Source organism: Bombus vosnesenskii, unplaced genomic scaffold (assembly GCF_011952255.1).
Source record: "Bombus vosnesenskii isolate JDL3184/JDL3185 unplaced genomic scaffold, Bvos_JDL3184-5_v1.1 scf7180000013352, whole genome shotgun sequence".
Classification (NCBI taxonomy): domain Eukaryota; kingdom Metazoa; phylum Arthropoda; class Insecta; order Hymenoptera; family Apidae; genus Bombus; species Bombus vosnesenskii.
Genome location: NW_022882988.1, coordinates 870,535 through 894,142, shown reverse-complemented (window position 1 = coordinate 894,142; position 23,608 = coordinate 870,535). Strand labels below are relative to the sequence as shown.

The following is a 23,608-nucleotide window of genomic DNA, read 5'->3' as shown; positions in this document are numbered from 1 at the left end:
TCTCTCGTAAATGCATCGATTTCTGATTGAAGCACGTATTTGTCTTGCAGCATAGATCCGAGCTCTCAGCCACCAGGACAGCAAATTCCCATAGGCAACACGCGATCGTTGCCCGACCTGGTCCACTTCCCGTCGGATCAAGAGGATCACTCGAGCAGTACACCATTCAGCAACGTAAGTTCGTCCAATTACGTGTCCTTCACGCGGCTCAGTTTCTTCTTAAACCTTACGAGGCTGTACATTCGTAAATCACCTTTTATTACAGTCGTATCTTCCTTCGTTATTTTATTTATTTATTTATTTTATTTTATCGTGTTCATTATAAAGGGGAATTTCTGTCTTTGGTATTCGTCGGTCTAATCTCTTAAGCTGATTCGTCGTACGCTACCGCTGTAAGATATGCGGGCGCTTGTTTCTATCCGATAAAATTAAATTCAGTTAGAAAATTGCAAACAAGAAGACCAAGTACGATTTTATACTTCATTAGAGAACTTTATTAGAGAATCGTAATATGAAATTTATTTTTAAAAGATAACTTACGATAGAAGAACTGTCATTTGTAAGCGTTAAACGTTACGGAGCAGTTTTATTATTTTAAAAGCTCATTGTCTTCGATTTCATTTCCTTTGGACAAAGCCCTTTCAAATTAATACAGAGAAATTAATTGCATCAATAAAATTAAGGAGTCGTTCAAATTTCCACGAATTAATTTTAATATATCATTGATAAAGTTTTGAATAAAGAAGAATATCTATATGTAATTGATTGCATAAGATATAAACTATTGCTTTTAATAGTTCGTCTGGTATTAATATTTATCGTCACATATATTTCACGTGTTATCTATACAAATCGATCGAAGGGTTCATACATTTACCAGTGGCTGGGTACAGTGTACAGTTCAAACGTCCCCTTTTCTTCATATTTATTTCGAATATACTACAAGATCATGTAATTTTATGTGGCTTTGACTCTTTAGCACTACGAGTCTCCTTCGTACTATAGCCGAAACTTTCTTTCTTTATCTAGTTATCTAGCTATAAATTCTATAGTTATCTAAATTCTAAATTCTAATTCTAACAGAAACACGTTTCTTCTAGCTTCTCGCGAAGGAGAAATAAGGCATTATAAATCCACTTTGATCGAAAATAAATACATTTATCATTCAGTTTTTTGATAATTCGTTCAACTATGATTTAAACATACGTAAGGTATCAAAGTTGAAAAGGATAAAGAAATTACTCCGAATCTCCTAAATTCGTCCAATTGAATTATCCCTTGAACCATTAGTTTCTGCAAATAGCATTTACATAACTATCAGCTTGAGAGGCTAGTCTCTCTAATCCAAGACACGACTTTTCCTCGATAAAACTGTAAAACGAAGAAAACGATGCTCTGTTCGGATTAGCCAACTTACTAATTGCAATTAACTAACTAATATCACTATCGAGTTTCTATTCTCCTTCTCGTTAGTCAGATCATTTAACGTGAAGTAAGCCGACTAATCCGGACGAGGCATGACAAATTTAAATAACAGGTGGTATTCAGTTCGAAATTCATCGTATCGCCATGTCGTATCAACTTCGTGCAAAAATGCGTCCGCGGAAACGGTGTACGTGTCGATATCGGAATAATCGCGCGCGATTACGATATATATATCTTTTTTTGCCCTATTTTCAACACGTTCTCAACCCGTTTGACCGCGTCTACTTTTATTTTGTTCCCTTTTCTTTCTTTCTTACATATCCACTACAGACCGTGTCATATCAGGTAGCGTCGCGTGACGTTCGAGTAACATAAAAGACTTAGGTAGCGTTTCCTTGGTAGAAAGGAATCTGTTTTGAAATGGTGGTACTGCTGGTGTATTCCAGAGTCGTGAAACGAGCAGTCCCACAAATCTGTCGCCGACCAGCTTACCCCAAGCTGGGAGGCTATCCTTTTCGCAGGATCAGACCAGCGCCCAAGTAAATATCCTCGCGATCCTGTACGGTACACAGTATCGGGTTCTTAGAGAATGTTGCTGCACCTGCCAACTCTATAGTCGACAGCGCTGTGTCTTTCTTCACCGTTCACTTTGATCGATCAAAGTACTGTTCTCTATTCTCGTAACTTTGATTGAGAAATTCGCTTTGGATTGATCAAACTCGATATTACAAATGCCGTAAATATTTGACTTCGGGTTTGAAACATAGAGAAAGACGCGGTCTCGTCGACTATGCGTATAGTATATTAGGTACTTGCAGATGAAATAGCCGAATTTTTGACAAGATTTTTAAGATATTTATAGCTTTTTGAAAAATATCTGATTTCTAGTGATAATAATGAACTGTAAAGGAAGGGAGAAGATTTTATATATAAAGGAGACAGCTTTGGAAATTATTTACTGTCACTTAGATTTCCATTTAGAGCTTCTTGAATGTGGAATTTAGAACGAGTCTATATTCGTAGCGGTTTGGAAGAATGTGGTTGACCTGTAATTGACAATTCCAAATATCACAAGTTAGTAGGTCAGATGTAAAAATTAGATGAGAACGTATAAATTTAATGTGACTAATTTTAAGTTTAATGTTCGTTATTTCTGATTAATCTTTATTTGGAAAATATTATTCAATAGTAATTTTAGTCGTTAAATATCGAATCAGATATGGCAATCGTGAAATCGGCCATTTCATATGCAACAACCTAAAAGAGAGATGCCTGGTCTCTATAAAGCTAGTTAGTAGGAATCAGAACGTAACGGCTGGTACATGCGTAGTGTTGCATGGAAAAAAGATGTTCTGTGCTTTTCTGTGCTTCGATAACCATCGCTGTGTTACGAGTACAACGTCACAGAGCTTTCGGATAAACAGTAGCGTATCGTCGTTATTAAAACGAAACGTAATGGCGCGATGTTCGAACGCTATTTCCGTACGACTCGACGAGAAAGAACGAAATCGACGATCGGATTAGCGATTTCGTTTTTCCACGCAGACTTATCGCCACCGACGGTTATGAAACACTTAGATCGCCAGCTAAAGTGTTTTACTTTGTACGTAACTATTATGGCATGCCGCTCTCCACTCGCGTACAATTTCTATAAAGTGCCATTATCGTTCTCCGATGGAGCAATCACGGCCACGGTTTGTTAATCGTTATCTAGATTAGTCGTAGCCCGGTTGAATATCGATTTTATCCTACATCCTGGTCGTAAAACGTTAATGCACCGTGGCGAAAGAAGCGTAATGCCTGTCGTTGCGTCGTGAGTTTCGCTACGAGTAAGTTCTCTCGCGAGATACGCGTACCTCGTTGTTCTAAATGCGCTAAGAAATTACGAAAATGTAATTTTATAATATACATATCTTTTCTCTTTAATCCAGCGATCGTGTAGTTTGCCACGAAATGGTCAAAATTTGTTAAATTGCCACTACTCTTTTGTATTATTGCTTCGAGTGAATTATAAGCGTTCGATGCATGCCCTCTTTTTCATTTAAAACGAACGATTCGATCAACGTTAACGATAAACGGTTTTGCGCGGTAAAAAAAAAAAAGGAAAAAGATTGAATTTGGTCTCGGATCGTTTGAGCGAATTAGTACCAGCCTCCTGTACGCTTAGCGGCCACCTTTAATTTCATTTTATTTTTATTTTGCCTTTGTTGTAGTGTTTGTTTGTGTTTGTTATTTTGCAGAACCATTTATCAGTGCCTGTTAACTCTAGGTTCCTTCACACGTGTAAGGTTAGTAGCAATTTTTTTGTTCTTGCGCTTACGACAACGCCGCGCGTCTCACTACAAATCTCCTTTCGTTCTTCGATTCGTTTTTCCCCATTTTCTTTCTTTCTATCGTTTTTAATATCGTCCCGCTTCTTAATAGTATCCGTAGCTTACGAAACAGAGGCAATAGTCGAACCGCACATGTAAAATACAGCGAAAAGTCACGGATAGTCGAACCTCGGACACGAATTCGGTGATCTCGTGACACCGCGTGTCAACGTTGCAAAGTAGAAAAAGTTTGGCTAAAAGTAGAAGTTTCGTGGAATCGTTGACACGCGATCGGGAATTAGCTCTTGTGCTTTTTCCGGACGAAAATACGCGGGTAGAATTTCATCGATGAATTTCTCACTGAGATCGTCGGAGGCGTAAACGTTCGATCGGAAATTTTTCCACCGCGTAAATGGAAAATGTTTGTAGTCGAGTTTCGAACTCGTTTCCATGGTCCGTTTCTTAGCTGGGGAAAGGTTATTTCGCGCTGGCACGATGGTTAGAAGTTCCATATCGGAGCTGGAGAACTTTGCCAGCTAAATGAATCCGATATCTTTGTGAATCTTGTTTGCATTCGCGAGGGCTCCGAGGAAAAGAGGAACTTTTATCGGTCGAGTCACTCGACCGGATAGACGTTAATTGTCCGCTTAGGAAGAAAAAGCTCGGCCGTCGCGGATGAATAACGTTTACCTGATAAAGCTCGCTGGTTCGTAATTAAATTGGAAATTGAAGAAAACGTCCGCCCCTCGGACGATCTCGGCCTTTTCGGTTTCGTGTAAATACAATGGAACCTTTAGTATCCGAAGAGGAAAATTGCAATGAAAATGACGACGAAGCCTTCTCAATCCGAAGTATTATTGCATTAGACAGAGACCTTAGACGATTTAAGGCACAACTGAATTCAACGCAGGTCAACGCCATTAAGAATCTTACGATTTGATTTATCAGCAGAATAAAAGATATACGATCCGCGAATATAGTTAACTAAATATTACATTTATATTACATATTATCCTTCGTAATTATCCTTGTATTATACTTTCTGAAATATCCAGTGCCTACAAATAACATTGGCGTACTATTGTGCTTATTCCAGTATTTATATATCGACTAATTGGGTCCAAGTATCTTAAATTTACGTATCGTATCGTTTAATAGAATTTTCATATAATTACGAAAATTCGATATTATGAAAATGAAAAGATTTGTTGGAGAACGAGGACGTATGTAGAACAATATACAACTGTAGAATAATAATTACGGAGAAAACTAATTACAAGACCGTTCTATCATCTGGAAATTCCTTCAGCCGAACAATCACGTATCTCCCTATTAATTCGGATAATGGAGGTTTTACCGTACCACGAAAAGAGACGAGCACCGCGGTCGTCGGTAAACCGCGTTTCCCGTGACTTTGAACGTTCGCAATCGGCATAGAAATCGATCGCGCGAGCCTCGCATAGCTACCGCTACTAACCATTCAGACTGAGGCTAGGCGAAGGAAAAAAAGAAACCGCCGACCGATCGTTAATAGCTGTGCCTATGAAACAGGGTGTGGCGCTAGAAAACAGCACAAGTACTTCGCAACAGGATCTTCAGAGTTATTCGCAACAACCGGTGCCTCAGCCACCGACGGCGACGTCCCACAGTCCAACTGGTCACTACATTTATCAGCAACCGCACAGTCCTGTGCCACCGCAAAGTCCAGTTAGTATATCACGTTATTCGCGTTCGTTTCTCCTTTCCTCTGTCCGATTCCTCAAACATTTATACCCTACGAGGATCTCGTTCGCAAGCTTCCAGCTTATGAAACGAGGCAAAAAACGATCGGATGGTAGCTTGAAATTCTTTCGCAGTCGAAAGGTCGACCGCGTCGTTTTTCTTTTTTCTTTTTTATTTCCGAGCATCCTGTCGGATCGAATGATTTAGACCGCCACGAAGGTTAATTGGTTTTTAGTCGCGTATTTTGCCAAGGGCAGAGGACGACGGAGTATACGACGTGTGACAAGGAAAAAGAGAATTTATTGATATAATGGTTCTTCTTGTGGCTGTTCTTAGAAGTCGTCGCAGACACAGCAACCGCAGCTCAACTCCTTAGGCTCGTACAGATCCTCGCAGCAGGTGAATAGGCCGTCGCCTCAATCGTCACCCGGACTAACGATTCAAGTAAGTATTTTTATAATAAGTGTTTATGGACCAATAATGGAAAAATAAATAACGGAAATTAAATAGCGGAAATATAATTTTGCAAAGATTCAATATTCCTTTTAGTTATTATTTTATAGTTACGAGTATGTTATATACAGTATACGATAGGTAAAATGCAAAAAGTACATAGAATTCGATCGAATAATAAAAGAAGTAATAATGGAATAATAAAAATAACAGGAGTGTAAATAACTGGTGTAATCTGTGATCGATCGCAGGGCAGCCCATTGAGTTACAGTAATAATCCATCGGCGCCTCCTAGTCCCACGGGTCATCCAGGTCCACCGAACTTAACGTCAGAGAACATCGACCAAAACAATTACTTCCTGAACCAGGCACAGGCAGCGGCGCTTCAGCAGGACTTCGAGCAGTTCACGATGGTTAGTAAAAGGAGTCCGTTCTTATCGTGGAGTATCGTGGTTTTCGTATTCAGCCACCGTCTCGTGTTCTCTTCCTTTCACAACGATCCAACGCGATGCCTCAGGTTTAAATCTTTCAGACAATTTCACGTTGTCTTGGTGAGAAAGTATCTTTGGAAACGACTCGACGAATCGTCCCGATCGTTCGTTCGATTTTACAGGATTCGGAGCATCGCTCAAGGGATCTTCGAATATCTCGCTTATTACCAAGAGTAGCGCTATCGACATCACGTTGCGTTTCGGCCGTGAACAACGCTTCACCGGTGTTGTTTTATTGCTCGTAACGCGGAAGCTAAATCGATAGCACTGCGGTTGAGACATTTTATTTAACATCGTACAGCAGTGGAGCACGCATGCTTCACGTTCGACTCGTGCTACTTTCCACTATAATTGATTTTAATTTATAATTGTAGCGAAAACGACGATTGATTTTTTCTTTTTTTTTTTTTTTTTTTTTTTTTTTAGATAGTAGCGTCTTTTAGTACTCGGAATCGAGATTATGATAAATGATCTACAGTGGCTGATAAAAGTATTTCAACGCTTAAAAGACACTTACGCATGTAATTGTACGTGTTGCGTAAAACATTTTGAAATACAATCAGCACCGTAACGAGACACGATCGTTATGATCGTATTGCTAAAGTTTGAAACCAATCTGAAAATGTATATAGAAATTAAAAGACACACGTGTTATATGTATTCGTAAAAGATTTCTACGAGCGTTCGAACACTTTTGTAAGCTACTGTGTACGTCCTAATTTATGGTTAAACGAAAATTACACGGTTCTACGGAAATAACTCTCGTCACGGTTCCACGCCTTCGTCGTTTAATCAGGTACCTTCTACGACAGAATTGCGGATACGCTTATAGTAATCGCGCAATACGAGCAACATTTTGTTTAAGAAGATTCAAATGTATCGGTCAGAGACTAAAGACACACAGAAGTATTCTTTCAAGAAAAAAAAAAAAAAGAGAAAGAAAGGATAAACATGGACAAGGATCCCGTTTACTTCATCCCGTGTTGCGTCGCTTTTCCGCTTTTCTTTGGTCGCTAGTTTTCCATACGAGGCGCATTGTTTCGATCGAAAAATTCCTACCAAAGTACATCTTATCCATCGAATAATTCTTTCACGGAAACTTCTGACGATTCGTTCGAGAGACGCGCAACTTTGCATCTCTGTAACGTAGATCACGCGGACTCGACAACAACTACGTTTTAATTGGATCGTAATTGTTTGTTTGTGCATACGGAAGGGAGTGGTAAGTACGCGAACAGTTATCGTTTCGTTTGCGTAAGATTTTGGGAATGCCGCTGAGTATGTATGATTTTCGACGATCCTTTACGTAGAAGCGATCCATGTAGACGCCACCTACGGTCTCGATCTGCATGATACGCAACGTCTTGTCGACGTTCGTCGACACTTTTCTCTTTATTTGTCGAGCGCGTGTCTGATTGCGATGAATTTTAGGTTCGCTCGCGATGAACGCAATTTCAACATGTTCTTGGCGCTTAATTGCTCCTATGATTTACTGCGTTACGGTTCTCATTCTTTCTGAATGCGTTTGTTTTTCTGTGTTGCCTTTAGGTAGTTGGCCATTTGTTGTATATTCCTGTATCGCGTCGAACGAGCGTTAAATCTTTGCCTATCGTAATTTGATACAGAATTAAGCCCAACGCTTATAAATATAATTTAACATAAAGAACCTGCCGATCGTTTATAATCTTGATCATATAGGAATAAATAGAAAAGTATAATAATTAGCAATATAATAAAAAGCAAGAACGACGATGATGGTTAAACGTGGAACGTTGTAAATAATTGGAATATCGAGCACGAAATTTTTTTAGCGAAATCTATTTATTTTAAACTGTTTGTTTGTCCCAAAAATAACCCTTACGGGATCTCGAAAATTCATTTGATATAGATGGACTTTTGCATACCTCGTCCGAAAAAGCAAAGGCAAGTTTTTTTCATTATTAAATTATAGTCACATAATTTTTATTTTTTCCGTTCCACCCTATTAAGTATACGTTATTATTAGCATTGTGGCGTATTATTGAATGGTATGCAATCATGGTGCGAGACAAAAATAGACAACAAATGGATACCGGCCTCTTCGTTGCCCGAAGATCACGATTTCCCCTCGATCGTGGCTCATGGATATCCGTGCATAATTTTTCGACGTGTTCCCCCACGATGGCTGACCTTCACAAACCTAGACGATATGAATTATTCCACGTGCACGTGTTACCACGAATTTCTCCGTCATTCACGCTTTTGGTATGTCGCTCGTTTTGGTCGAGCGTTCCGGCGATTAAAAAGGTCAGAAATTATGCGAGTTAATAATCCATGAGCCGCCTGTGTCGTTATCGCGTGCATTGTTAATCATCGCTCGTATCGACGAGCGATTAACGATCTCTCTGTTGCAAGTACGGTTCGCTTTGTTCGCTTCGAATTCTTCGTCGTTGGGATTCTTCCACGGTTTGGCAAAATCGCGCAAGCTGGAAGAACTACGTCGCCCTAAAAGCTTGAAATTACTTTCCACTTGGTTTTCTGCATGCGTCCGTAATTTTCCTTTGCCGCGAACCAGCGTTTTCGTTGCCGTTCGTAGCGAAGTACATAATTTTTCATTGCGCCCGATCGATAGACGCAGCGATTCTACGGTGCATCATTTCGAACACGCGCTTCTTTTTTTCGAACGACTGCACCAGCTCGTATTAGAGAGACACGATCTCTTTTCCCCTCGCATTCCTGCAGCCGGGTTACTGGATATCCGACGAATTTAAGGTGTCAGCGCGCATAATGACAAAATTGTTTGTATCAGTTACGAAATGAAATAATTATCCTAGCAAGAGATCGATAAACAATGTACTACACGAGCCTCTCGGAAGACAAATTGATCGATTACGTTTCTAGTTTTTACCTAAACATATACACAAGCATTTACGTGATTAGTAGACTGCGGATATTCATGCGTTTGTATGTAGAATACATACGATATATAAATACAAAATATCTAAAGTAAATTACTCGCTAGAATATTCAATTGTTACTTGGCATCTGTTTCTTTCTGATTTCGGTTATGTTTGGGGAAAAATCCGCGGTCTAACGATCTATGTTTGAATCTCTCAGAGAACGAAAGAACCTTTTTATCGATTAGAAACGCGAATCGTTAGACTTCACACATTCATGTATTACACCTTGATATTTACTTCTTCTATTTAGAGTATCATCGCAATCCTGTTATTCGATACTTTATTGCCAATAATTTTCCTGTTATTTGTTCGAAGATATCGGATACACGAGTATGTATAAATCATATGCGAGAAGCAATAATTTGTTCAAAATAGGAACATGATACACATATTAGCGATCTTTCAGCGCGAATCTCAATGAACCTGGCCACCACCAGCCTCCACAGTTTACATTTCGATGGTTAATTCTTCACCCTCGCATAAGAAAGAAAAAGAACAGAAAATACTCCTCTTTTTTAACTGCCTCGTTCTGCGAATACGATTGAAATGTTAAGCCTTGATGTTTATCTGTTGCCCGCATCCGTCAGGATTGGCCGAAATTCGCGCAGCAGCTCATGGAACTTGGTTGCACCTGGAACCCGCAGATAGAGGTGAAATAACGCCCTTGACAAACTATATGAACTTGATCCTTTTCTCACAACCCCTCGATACGACGAGCTTCCACTTTCTTCTCGCAACTTTCGCGTTCTACGTGCCGTCATCCGTTCTCCTACTTCGTTATCTTTCTTTTTTTTTCTTTCTTTTTTTTCTTCTTCTTTTCAAGCAGCCAACGATTGATCGATGTCTACGGTCGCGTTAAAAGAAACTCACGGTGTTATCACGATGTGGTCGTTGGCGCGATAATTGGCCGTTCTGGAGGCAAAGAAACGCACCAGGCGGTACTACGATTTAATAAGAACCGATCGTTGAAGCGTTTACGTTCCTATACTTCCGCTTTATCTGGCGACCTTGTCGTTGAACGCCGCCATAGCACCGGGTCCCGTGGTAAAATTTACGAAACGACGTCGTGATGGTTTACCGCACGCTTTACGCTGGATATACCGAGGTTCTAAAAGACGAATAAGACGTACCAACGCAAAAATTCCTCGGTTCGACTCGCGTGGCGCACGAGGTCCATTTGCTCGGCCCGCGATACCCCAACGAAATCGCCGTGTTATCAGGATGGTAATTTTATCATGTAAGTTTCGTATATTCGTTTTAACGCAAGTCGTTCTGACGTACCGTAACGTTCGGCGAAGAAAAAATCGAACGCCAATTTCTATGAACAAAGGAAAGAGAAGAAGGAAACGAACAAATTGCAGCATTTTTTCGCGAGTATCGAACGTTCCGTTATCTCTGAAGGAATATCCGTCGGAATTTTCATCGAGAGTGATTAAAAGCTGGTAAAGTCATTATACGTCAACGAATACAGGCTAGAAACGGAGGAACGGTAACGACCAATTCCACTAAAGAATGAACGTATCCACGTGGCGAATAAAAGCGCTTACAATTCGATCCGCCGATCCGCCTTTCGTTTTTCTCTTGTGTTTTCTTGCTCCCGCGCCCTTCCTTCTCTCAGCCTGTCCTCGTCGTTCGGCCGCACCCTACCCTTCTTCTTCGCTTCGTCCTCGCATGGAATCACCCTCGAGCTGATCGACTACGGGAAGTACGCAGTACATGCCGATGTAATTAATACACGACGATCGAGCGGATCTAGCGTCCACGTATCAGCTCTTCCGCTTCCATCCTCCCTTTATTTCTTTCTCTCTGTCTCTGTCTCTCTCTTTCTCTTTCTCTTTCTTCCAATCCCTCTGTTCGATTCACCGGAAGAATTTACATCGACGATATATCGTTACGAACATAGAGATTCACTCGTTTTTATTTTGTGTTTTTCGCTTCAGATGGACACGCCCGTGCCGACCAACATGATTGGAACGTATATCGGTTCGCCGAATCACACCACGAATTACACACAGGTGAGCAGGATTCTTCAACATTGCCGAACGGACGAATTTTTCAAAGATCGTAAATTCCACGCGTTTCTTCTTCGGCAACGTTTATTTACGTTCGCATGACAACCTCGTCGCGTTCGAACCGCGTTAATTGATTTAGTAGAGTACCGACGTGTCTCGCAGGTAAACGAACAGACGCTGCGAGAATCCGTTAAACTATAATTGACGTGCTCGCTGTACCGAGTGGATTTAATGGTAAAATAGTAGGATTTCGAATGCTCGACGGAGTACAATTCGGTTTGGCATTGATTTGCAGAACGACACGATGAATGTGGGAGGTGAGTTGGGCAGCGCAGATGCCGGGTACTTCAGCACGAGTCCTCAAATGCCGTATCAACCTAACACAACGACCACTACTAGCAACAACAGCACCACCACCCAGCAACTCACGCCTCAGACACCGAACACCCCAACGATCATTCTCACTGGTGTGTTCTTGTAAAATTTTTACTTACGTCAAGAAATACGTGTTGTCTTTTTCTTCTGTTACGTATATCAACCAAGATTATTCGCTCATTTTCGATTTAATCATATTTTTCTGTCTAAACAATTTCTTAAATGTATTCTTAACACTTTACCGACCGATAGCCTGGTAATCGGCTTTTTGTCGCCGACAATCTCTCTCATTATTTGAGCAATAATTTTTTATTTAATACTAAGGTACCTTAAGAAACAACTAAAATGCGATTATCGAGGACCTGAACGATTCTTCTTTCGCAGACTTCTCCGGGGCAGACGACCTTACGAATCCAGAATTCGTAAAAGATCTCGGGACGGCGATGATGGGCGACTTCGACCCAGATCTTTTTCCATCGGACGACGCTTTGAGACAGGGTCTCGATCCCATCGACATGGATGGTCTACAAATGCTCACCGACCCGACGATGGTTATATCCGATCCCAGCGCCGAAGCCCATTTTAGGCGGGATCGACTTTAAGGCGAGACATTTTACTCATTTTCGATTATGCGCTGACTATATTACGTAGGAAGATTTATCTGTCCTGGTGTCGCGATTTATTCTTGGGACACTTTGACAAATGGGACGAGTCTTGTTCGCGGCCGTCGATGCGCTTCCAACGGGAAATCGTATTTCTACGAACGGAGCAATCGCTACCACCGCCATATCTTCGTCATCGACGTCGGAAAAAAGGAAAACGAGAACATCGTAGATCGATTAAAAATAATCGGTGGGAACGCGATCAACGAATTAATTATGCGATTCGTTCGATCTTTCTCCGTCGAAAATGCTGTAATATCGAAGACGAAAGCAACGAGAAATTACGATCGTACGTCACGAAGGCGAACAATCGGCCAGAAAACGTGTTCGCGTTGGAATCGACCAAGCGACACTGATGTCCCGTTCGTGATAAACCGTTAATTGAGGATTAAGTAATACAAATCTTTATTAATCCTTTTTTTATTTTATACTACTTTGTACATTGTATCATGTATGATCTCTAAGAAGCACAAAACAAAATGTCTACTGATTTATACATGCTTTTATCATATACGATCCTAGTAAGGTAAAAAAGAAAGATACTACTGTTTAGGTGAAAATTAACGTTTAGCGAAAATGATAAAAGAAAAAAGAAAAATAAGAAAAAAAAAATACAGAATATGGGTTGGTTATGCTCCTCATCGACGTACGGGGAGTACTTAACGGGGAAGAAGCTATCAAGCATGTGAAACGCATAAAGACATAGACAGTGGAGAGAGGAGGGAGACACCCCTCGGTGATATCTCGCCGAAAACGATCGAGCATTTGAACACTTTACTCTCTATCCTTTCCTTCGTTGTGCACTCGCGCTCGATTCAGCGTTCACCTACATTTCGAGTTTCCTTTCCTGAACCGCTAACCGATCGATTTCGCCGAATCGTTGAACAAAGACGATTCGTTGGTTTCCACTTTGTACGTTCGAATTCGAACTTAGCGAGTTCAATTCGATTCTATATCATTTTCTTCGTTCGCAGTGTCGCTTCGCGCGGTAGACGTTAAACGAAGAGAAAAGTAAAGGTAATTACTACAAAAGAATGGAAATGAGAAAGAAGAGAAGAGAAGAGAAGAGAAGCAAAGAGAGAAACGAACAAAAGGTAGGAAGAAGGAAATAAAACCGCAGAGACGAGTGTACCTTCGGCGGTCGTCAATTGTTTTTTGAAAGTAATACGCTGTACTTTGTATACACGTAAAATATTTAAATTGGATGCCAGCGGCCGCGCTTGTCGCGTTAGACTTATTCGACTACTATAATAATTGAGAAAATAAAAAAAATAAAACGACGCTTATATCTGTATACAGTGTACGTAGTGATAATCGACCTTTTTCGAGCGTCATTCGCTCTTTGATTATATAAGCGTGCAAGAGGAACGACCGAACGAAAACGAAAAGCGCGTCCACGCAGCAAAACTTAGACTACGACACATTCGAAAGTGTTAACAGGACTATCCGCAAACTATTCGAATCACTCAGATGTTTTGTACCTTAGAATTTTATTCAATCACGCATTATATCGTATAATTGTATATTGTTAAACATTCGTCGTACGTGTTAAATAACGATAAAAATGTAAAAAAAGAGAGCGAAGATGAAAACGAACACTTTACAGCGACCGCTTTATAGCCGTTCAAGTACAAAAAGGAGGAGCGCACGATAAAGATATTGGCTCTAGCGGAGGCCGCGTTCGCACCTATCGAATCGATTCGTACGCTCGCGGCGCTACGACCATACTAGAAATCGGTCGAGTAATTCGTTTATTCGAGGCAAACGGAGAGGTTGATCGGTCGAGACGCTCGCTCGAGCGCGAACGAATGGCGCGTGATCGAAAGCCTGACACGTTTGTCGAAACTTTTTAATAGAGTTCTATTGAAATTGAATTTCGCAGAAAGTTACTCTAACGCTTGTTGACAATTTTCCAGAGTTTACGGCCGGCTTTATTTCCACGCAACGCTCCCGATCCACGCTGTGTCGCCGTTGTTTCAGGTTCTGTACCGGTTCTCGCTATACAGTCCCTGTACTGTACCGAGTATACTGCCTGTTATCGTGCCTAAGCACAACATCCGATCGTTTCCAAGTTAATCAGCAACACGCGAAACTGGCGACAGGCTTGTGCATCGATCGGACGTGATATCCTCGTAAACAACATTACAAATCATTGAATGAATGGTCGTGGTCGATTTCGAGCGATGGTTAGTTATTAACGCAGATATCCTTAGTCTCGATATCATCGATTAATCTTCATCGTCTATTCTGCGGTCCCGATAAATAACATATTTATTCGCACCTGTTCGTGTGACTCGTGTATTAATCGTGAACTTCAAAATACGTCGTGGAATAACGTAATTATAGGGTCTTTGATGGATGAACTTCCGCTTCGCGAACGAATTCTTTAACATTGTAGAAATTAATCCAGATACGGCTGAATTCTTTTCGTAGCATCTTTTTAAATTAGTCACATTTTCTCTTCGTTTGAAGCTTAAATCGAATACGATGAATACATTTTTGTACTATTCTTGGCTACTTTTTATAAATGGATTTACCCATTCTAAACGTTTTCGGGTAATATTGTAAAAATCGCGAAATGTAATAAAAATACATTGCAGTCGCCGTTTTGCAAGCTTGATTGGCATATCTAAGTTAACCCTTGAAAACTATGATTATAAAAGAACGTCTGAAATGACTGGAATGGCTGAAATTCCAGCGCAATACATAGTTTAGAAATCAATAACGTTAAACACAACAAACATGGTTTTTATTATTGTCACGTTCGATATCGAGCGAATATGTTCAACACCGTAATTCAATATTATCTTCAGTATTGAGATAGCTATGTTACTGATAATTACAAATAACGTTGCTCGTTGCGTTACTATGAAACGATAATGTTAAAATATACTCGAGGGATAAAATTTCACTCTTTTGATCATAGTTTTCGAGGGTTGCGATTAAACGATGAGAATTTGTACCCTTGGAAATTTTGATAAAATTTTATTCAACGATAACGAAAAACCCGATTCGTAGGAAAGCGCGTAGAAATTAAAAATTAGTATCGTAAACCTGTGCGTAAGAGTTTCGCGCTTAGCAACGATTTTTGCTACATCGTAGCTGAAAGTTCAAGGGCGATCAAAGGAATCAGCTTACACGAGTCGTAAGGGAAATGTTGTGTATTTAAAAAAAACCTGTTGCAATTTGTAACCTGGTGCAGGTGAACGATCGATAAAGATAGAAAGAAAGGGAGGAACTTCCCTTCGATTCGTTCACTTTTGCCACGAGAAAGTCTCGTTTCCGCGAGATGGTGCCAAAGCGCGTAGATATTTGTCGCCCCATTTTATAGATTGTAAGATCGTTCTGATCGATTGGTGGGAACGTACAACGTAAACGAGCAACGTAACGATCCCCGACGATCGTCCGAACACCTGTACAAACCACCCTAGATCCGAGTCAACCACGTCAATTTTGGTGCCGCCTAGGTCGAACGATCTACGACGCGCACTCTTTTCCACCGTACGCGACTCTTTAGTTTTTCTAAGTCGCAGTACCTAAAGCGAGCGATCAACGATTCGCGCGAGTTCCGCTTCGACTCGCCACAACGTCGTACTAGCGAGTCAAATTGTCAACATGATCGCAGTAAACAGCTCGTTATCGATAAGATCAAGGTCCGATACCGAAAGGTCGAGGGATATGCGCCGATATAAGAAAGAAAGCGAACGTAACGGATACATTTGGTGGAATTGTTGCGGTGTGCGTCGAGTCCTGAAGGATGTCGTATCGTACTTGAAGAAATCAACGAATTCACGTAACAAAATCTCGGTATCGGGAAATTCGTGAATGGCCGGCGACTCGACTCACGCTGAATCTTATTTCGTTGAGAATTTCCATAGTCTATGAATCTAGATAGCTAGACAAATGCAGCGATCGAATGAAAATTTCCGGTTTCGAGGAGCAGTTAACGCTCGACGACGCGTGGAATTATTTTGTTTGTTGATATTTAACAGAGACCTGCGTGATATTTCAGGGCATTTTCTCTTTTCCTCCTTTGCTTTAATCCTTCTTCTCCACTTTCTTCTCTCAACGTACATACGCGTACGAATGAAAAAGAATACGCGTAAAATATACCACGATCGCACTCCTTGCTCTCTTTCTCCTTTTCCAACTGTTTCTCTTCCGCCCACACACCACACGCGCGCACACACACACACACACAGACACCCACCCTGCCCTCCTCCCCTCTCTCTCATAGACATACGTATACACGCACGCTGTTTCTGCGCTAAGAGAAAGAGAACGGTTAAAAGGATGAACACGTTGATTTATCGTCGTAAGAAACGGAGATCTGGTGTCTGCGTGACAAGCGCGCCGAAACCGAAACGAGGATACGTTTTCGTCGCGACCCGTGCGTTTAAAAAGGTTGACAAGACGACGAGAAACAACAGGAGAGAAATGCACACAGCGGATGTAGGGAAACGTCTCGACCTCTGATCGATCGTCGCATCGAACGCGCGCATGCGAGGATTTTAGGAAAGAGAAACGGAAGGAAGGAAACATTGTAATATTTGTATATAGCCATGTTATCGTGGTAAAGAGAATTACCTATATTATTATAAATATTACGCATATATATACATATATACGTGTACGTATATGTTTATATATATACATACATATTATAATATATATGTGTATATATATAACGCATATTTAAGTCTGTAATGCCGTTACGTTGTTGTACCATAATTATTGTGAACACCATTTCTCAGACATCGATTTTTTTAAATAAAAAGAAAGTCTCAATATCGACATGCACTAAGTACCAAGCAGAGCATCCGTCGGAACAAAAACATCCACCGCACAGAACGATCCGGTTTCTTATCTTATAACAAGATTAGCCACGATTTTTTCGCCTCGTCTCGTCTTCAACCGCGTCGCCTTCTTACGCTCACCTACTATAACGTTTTCACGCTCGGATTTTCACCATTTGCGCTCGTTTTAGTCCTTGCTCGACTGCGCGCCTACCGCGAAATTATCACGCGACCCACGCCGACCTTCCAAAACGCTTGCAACAAAAAGAAGAAACGTCAATTTTCCTGGCTTGAGATTTATCAATTATATCGCGTTCGGAAATCAACGCGAGCTTGACCACGGCTTTTCGCCCCGCGACGAAACAGGATCGAGAAAGGACTGGATGACGGCGCGACGACTTTTGTAACGATCGGTGCCTGAAACGTTTCACCAACGAGCCTTTTTTGTCAGACTGATGTTCGTCTTTAATCTATCTAACTAAAGATCGGCAGCGCGCTGTACACGCTCTCGCACGACCAATTCACGAAGTCAGTCTGCGACCAGAGACGCGACGAAGGAGGCTTGAGCGCGATGCGCGCTCGGTATCGCGTTTAAACTCGCGCGAACCAATCGTTTTTGGCGATGGAAAGTTAGCACGCTTTCTCTGCGATGCTCCATCAACCCTTTAACGGTGTAGCTCGAGAGAGATTCAGGCAAATCGTTAAATATAGCGCTGTAAATTAGACCGCAAAAAGGCGAATGTTGCGTTAACGCAACATTTTATTTACAACTTTTTTTTTATTAATTCACATCGTTGAATTCCTGTTTTTTAACGTGACGGTTACGAAAGGGAACTTCATGGATTTATTTAGTATTTCTTTTTATTATTCTTTCACCTAGACCTTATATTAGTTATAGAAAACTTCCGCCTTAAACCGTGGACGGTTTTTTACATTTCTGGTTTACTTGGTGGGCTTCTTCGAGACATTTGTTGTTTTAATATACCTGGATAAAACAATATGTAAATTGTCTTACATATTTCTCTCGAGTAACAGTAACAAGTTTGGCGATAGGACAAACGAGGCTTTACAAATAAGTTTCATAAATCGCAGATCTTTCGGTTAACCAATTTTACATAACATGACAAACTTGTAAAAGCGAAGCGTGCAGCCTCTAATCTGTAACTGGTTAATTTAGTGATATTATTAATTGGTAAATTAATATGCAAAATGGCGCAGAAATGCGAAAAAGGAGATTTGAAGGTAAATTTCCTCATTACACTGTCAAAGGGTTAATAGAATTTTTATTTCCAATCCTTTCTGCAAAGTCTATTTTCCAACAGTTCGCAGAGCCTACGATAGCGATTTTTCTGCGAAACACGAGACCAAAATATCAAAAAATCATTCGCGTGAATTTAATCGCGATCGATCGAGCGAACGCGGCCAAGAACGCGAAACGAGCGAATCGAGATCGAACTTCTCGCTAGCTAGTAACATTCGTAGTGAAATGTCGATCTCGATGATACTTTCCAGTACGTTTTCGAATTGCTAGCTGAAAGAAAACTCTGCGCATTTTAAAGACGGCGCACGTCGGCGCGATGCACGTACGAAACGAAACGAAACGAAACAAAAAGAAAAGAAAGCAGAAAAAAGGGAAAAAGGAATAAAACGCATTGAAAGATTTCTCACACGACACCGTGGTCCTTCTGCCCGTCGATGTGTAAATAATTGTTTCATATTGTTGTAAAGTAGAACGGTGATATGGAGAGATGGATGGTACAAGTAGGAGACGTCGGTACTCGTTTGCCGAAAGTTTAAAAGTCAAAAAGTCTCCCCCGTAATGTAAGCGCACAAAAAGAAGGTTAACGATCTATGTGTCTTCTTCGTGTTTAATCGTATCTTTGTTATTAAATCTTGAACGTCTTACGAATGCTTATCTGTGTATTTGCCTAGGCACCTGTCTTTCTTTCTCTCTTTTCCTTTAGTGCCGCCATCCAACCACGTGGATCGTCCAGGTAATTCAAATATATATATGTCTTTTTTCTCAATAAAATTCCGATATACGAATTTTGATTTTTATTGCTACATCTCGTCTACGACGCGCGTCGCTTGTCTCAAAGTGTTTTTCTTTATTATTTAACAGAATTGCGCACGGAAGTTTGAACAGCATCGACTCGTTCTACTTAATCGGATCGAAGGTGCAACAGGGCGTGCAGTTTATTCATCGGTCGAGGATTAAATATTCGAAACTATGCGCGAAACTGTACGTCACACGACGTGACTTCCGTTTTAAAAAATGATATGATACGGTACGAGAAGAATATTAGAAACGCATTGTATTCCAAGGTATTCGAAATACCGAACTGTATCAACGACTGATTATATGTACCGATTACCAAAACCAATGTTTCTCTATCAACCATTAACACTTAGTCTTCTTACAAAATTTCTCTGCTCTTGACAAGTCTTAAATAGACTTACGTGTACTCTATAAACGAACCTCTACAGCTAATTAATGTACCTATCGTTTGCTAATATTGTTTTCCATCGAATATCTTTCGATTAACATCGCTGCACGCGATGTCAATTGAATCGGCGTAAAATTTCGTATCCTTTTTTAATCTAGCGCTAGGTCTTGGAAGCTGGAGGTCTGAGGACTCGTTTGATCCTTTTAAATCTAGCTAACGCCATCCCTGGATCTCCATTCAAGCCGCCGAAAGCTTCCCCGTATTCCGTCGCCAGTGGCCCCATTTCTTCGTTACTACCCGTTAGCGACGCCACGGAATCGGATCTTTTCTCTAACAAAGAACCCTGTTCTGCCACTGCCTTTTCGTCTTCCGTCATCTTCGACGCGCTCGGCTACCGACGGAACCATTCGTTTAATGACGCTCGTAGAAATTAACCTGTTAACCGGGAAGACGAGTTAACTCGCCGTTTGAATAATCTCATTATTTAACCATCCCATTTTTTTTTGCCGAATTATAAATTACATCACGTTTGTACAAGAGTACTCGCTGTACAAATTTTCCCTTCTGCAAAGACTGAGACTCGTGTCTACCGTGAATTTTTAATTTCGTAATTCCACAAAAGTTTAAAGAACAACCCGGTCAACAAGTTAACGATGATTAATTCCCTTCTTTCACCTTTGCATCAGCAAGTGCCCCTCGTAAGTTCGAGTCCAACGTGTAATCAGCCGGTAGACTTTCCTCCAGCTTGACGTTACGTTGTTCCGGGATCAACATAGAATTTTTAGATCTTCTTTTTCTCTTCTTCTTCCGATCGGTTCTCGTCAAAAACGCCTGTCGCGCGTGTTTCTTTGGTATCGTTTCCGATTGCATTATCGATCGCTTCTTCACCGTTCTCGGCCAAGATTTTTTATTCGAACTCGAGTCACTAGCGTCTCGCGTCTTTTCCTGACCGCTGTCTTGTCTCTTTTTCCTCTTTATCGACTGTTTCTCCACGTTATCACGAATCCGAGACTTGCCGGAATTTCTATCCGCGACAGATCTCTTAGGCGCGTCATCTCCGGTCAGTGCGACCTCCGGAGCCTGTTCTTCCTCGTCTTCTTCCAATTCGCGCAATTCGTCGAATCTCGCGTTATTCTCCTCGATGTCCTTAAGGCGCTGGTTCTCCTCGATCTCTCGTTTAATCTGCTCTTTGATCGAATCGATCTTTCGCTGGATCTGCTCCTCCACCCGTTTCTGATAGTCTTCGTCTATCTGTTCCGCAGTCTCAGCTTCGTTCTTCGAATTCGCTAATTTCTCAGAATCATCCGCAGCCGATGTTTCCGCCGCGTTCGCCACAACTTCCACTTTCGCCGCGTCTGCGCTGCTGGCTACGTCGGCAATTTTCGACTCCTCAGCTTTCGAGGTTTCTTTAACGCCAGAAGCGTCACCGACCAACTCGTTGGCTGCCTTGTCGTTACCGGACAAATTAATTTCCCGCGTTTTCGCGTCTCCTGTAGCCTCTTCGCTTCCTTGAGCCAGGATTTTCGCAGTTTCGCTGCCTTCGATCGTTGGTTTTTGGTCGTTTGACGTCGATGGCTGCTTCGAATTATCCGTTTCGCGATCGCAATTGATCTTCGACGCTTCATTCTCGTTCTTGTCAACTACGTTCCTTTTCGACTGATCGTTGGAATCCTTGTCAGCTTTGGTTACTCGAGCCTCGGCTACTTTGCTATCCTTGTCAGTAGCGGTGTCTCGTTTTAAGGACGTCTCTGCGGTTTTTTGATCGCTAGACAGATCGCTAGACGTTGCAAGATTCGCTGCTTTCCCAGCAACCTCGGCGTTGTCCGTTTCTTTCGAATTTTCGTGGTCCCTCTTCACTCGAACGTCACCGTGCACCTTTCTTTTATCGGTTTCTTCGTCCGATGCATTGTCTTCTAAGGCTGCAGTGTCTTCTGCAGCTGCAAGAGCGTCGTCGTCCATCTCTTCGTAGTCCTCAGAGCCGGAAATTCCTCTTTTCACCACGTCTTTCGATTCGAAGTCATCGTACAAGTTAGATCTTTCTTCCTGATCGATAAATCTCGCAGAATCTTCGTTTACATGGTCGTTGCCCTTGTACCTGAACATTTTACACATAAGTTAACTTATATCATACGCTTTACGTATTATGCGATAACGTTGCATGTATCGTATCGGGTTAAGTAATAAGTTGATTCGTCTTCGAAGAAAAGCGATTTCTATAAGTTGCTAAGTGACACCAATTTTACGTCAAGATTCTACTTTCTAAATTATATCGTCAAAAATATAAATTTCCGTTATAGTCCACGGTCTACTGGCAATCGTTCATTCTACACGCGAAAATACCTGGTTTCTTTGTGTTTTGAACCAACTGCGGACTCGTCTTCAGCTTCGTCCGCGTACTCGAATTTTTCCTGATCAACAGGGGCCTCGTAATCTTTGTCTGGAAGCTTCGGAAGATCTCTGGAAGAGCGATCGATTCTCGAAGCACTTTTACCAGCTTTGTTAGAAGTCGAACGTTTTTCGTCCTTCGCCGCTTCGTTCAAACTCTTCGTAGTGCTCTTTTTAACAGCGTTATCACGTTTCACCCGTGCACGCTTATCAGCGTCCTCGACCTGCGCAGCTTTGCCGCTCTCTTTAGCGTCGATGTTGCGTTTCGAATTAATTAGATCGTTTCTTTGTTCACCGGCCGACCGAAAAATTCGCTCGATCGATGGATCTAATTTGCTGTTTTGGTTCTCGATTACGTAACCATTGGCTTGCGCGTTACTGAGAACAGAAGAGAAGCAACCACAAGATGTCTAATTGGATATAAAGAAACAATTTATGGGTGACGGTAGAATTCCATTTGTACATAAACCTGTCGAGTCGTTCCAAGCATTCCATTTAATTGGAGCTCATGAGTAAATAAGTAATTATATTATATATTCTGATTATTTATATTTAATTGTTGTATAATTTACTATATTATACGTATACATATATATATAAGGAAATCGATAGCTGTATAATAAAATATCGATGGCTGAAGCTATAAAAACTTGTGTCAATTTGCCAGAAACTATTTGTTATTATTATTATTTTATTAGTTATTAGCTTTTGCTCGCTTAATTTACGCGATGAAACCACTCGTAATATGATTCTCCGTTTATTTCGAGCAGCGTATCCTAAATTCGTGTTCAGAGAAGTGAACTCGATCGGCAAAAGTTCCTTTAAGTTCTAACGGTAAGTAAAAATTTCGTTGAAACAGATGCTGCGGTCCGTACGAACGAAATTCTACTGTATGAAATTGGAGAAACAGCAACGGATAATAAATTACAGATAGACGAAGAAGAAACGCGTAAGGCATACTTCGGTACCTGGATGCGTCTTTGAAAAACTCTGGATAGCAGTAAGAAACGAACGATTGAAGTATTATCGACAGGACGAGGATGCAGGCACAGTTTAGCTGGAATCGTTCGTGCATGGTGTGGCAAAAGGAGCATCGTAGTGTAGATTTCTACGAATAACCGGACGTGCGAGCTACTTTCATATTTTGATTTTTACTGATTTTTGAGAAAACGTATCGGACGACGTTGCTGCTGCGTGAATATGGAGCAGCATTCGATCGAGTTCGATCGAGAGGCTGCTTTTGTTACGATCGATGCCACGTAGTCATGGCAATAAATCACGTAATGATCGGTGAATCCTCGTTTTAACACTTTGACTGTCACGCCGGAATCACATGTTTTGGTTCAGGACGCCACGGGAGTATTCTTATTATTCAAAGCATATAATGACAAAATAATAATAAATTGATGATGTAAGACAACATTCTTCTCCAATGGACCGTTTATTTTATTGGTGGTCACGGATGACGCCTTGGTAACAGTTGATAGCGACATATTATAACAAGACATCGTTTATTTCAACAAACCATTCGCATTCGTTATTTCGTCGTAAGCAAAACGTCCTTCTGGACTGTTGAAACGTGTAAAAGA

General features: G+C 41.1%; 2 protein-coding genes across 9 annotated transcripts in view; one reads left to right on the top strand and one right to left on the bottom strand.

The window, feature by feature from the left end:
* LOC117236736 (CREB-regulated transcription coactivator 1) overlaps positions 1 to 19,096 on the top strand; it is a 64,549-nt gene extending 45,453 nt beyond the window's left edge. The window contains exons 5-14 of one of the 8 annotated variants that reach the window (XM_033499931.1): positions 51 to 174; positions 1,872 to 1,964; positions 5,289 to 5,444; positions 5,796 to 5,903; positions 6,164 to 6,325; positions 7,620 to 7,625; positions 9,930 to 9,992; positions 11,283 to 11,357; positions 11,650 to 11,821; positions 12,114 to 19,096. In XM_033499931.1, the coding sequence (XP_033355822.1) occupies positions 51 to 174; positions 1,872 to 1,964; positions 5,289 to 5,444; positions 5,796 to 5,903; positions 6,164 to 6,325; positions 7,620 to 7,625; positions 9,930 to 9,992; positions 11,283 to 11,357; positions 11,650 to 11,821; positions 12,114 to 12,331 (1,177 nt within the window). In that variant the 3' untranslated portion in view covers positions 12,332 to 19,096. Of the gene's footprint in view, positions 1 to 50; positions 175 to 1,871; positions 1,965 to 3,665; positions 3,714 to 5,288; positions 5,445 to 5,795; positions 5,904 to 6,163; positions 6,326 to 7,619; positions 7,626 to 9,929; positions 9,993 to 11,282; positions 11,358 to 11,649; positions 11,822 to 12,113 lie in introns of all 8 variants that reach the window. The other 7 variants (XM_033499939.1, XM_033499935.1, XM_033499934.1 and 4 more) reach the window with 7 other exon arrangements.
* Positions 19,097 to 19,219: 123 nt separating this feature from the next.
* Positions 19,220 to 23,506, bottom strand: LOC117236744 (eukaryotic translation initiation factor 5B-like). The gene is made up of 4 exons (XM_033499949.1): positions 22,980 to 23,506; positions 21,975 to 22,397; positions 20,310 to 21,729; positions 19,220 to 20,025 (listed from the first exon to the last, which is right to left on the bottom strand). Exons 1-4 carry the CDS (start codon positions 23,111 to 23,113, stop codon positions 19,795 to 19,797), a joined length of 2,208 nt encoding a protein of 735 aa, XP_033355840.1. The 5' UTR covers positions 23,114 to 23,506; the 3' UTR covers positions 19,220 to 19,794.
* Positions 23,507 to 23,608: the final 102 nt, after the last annotated feature.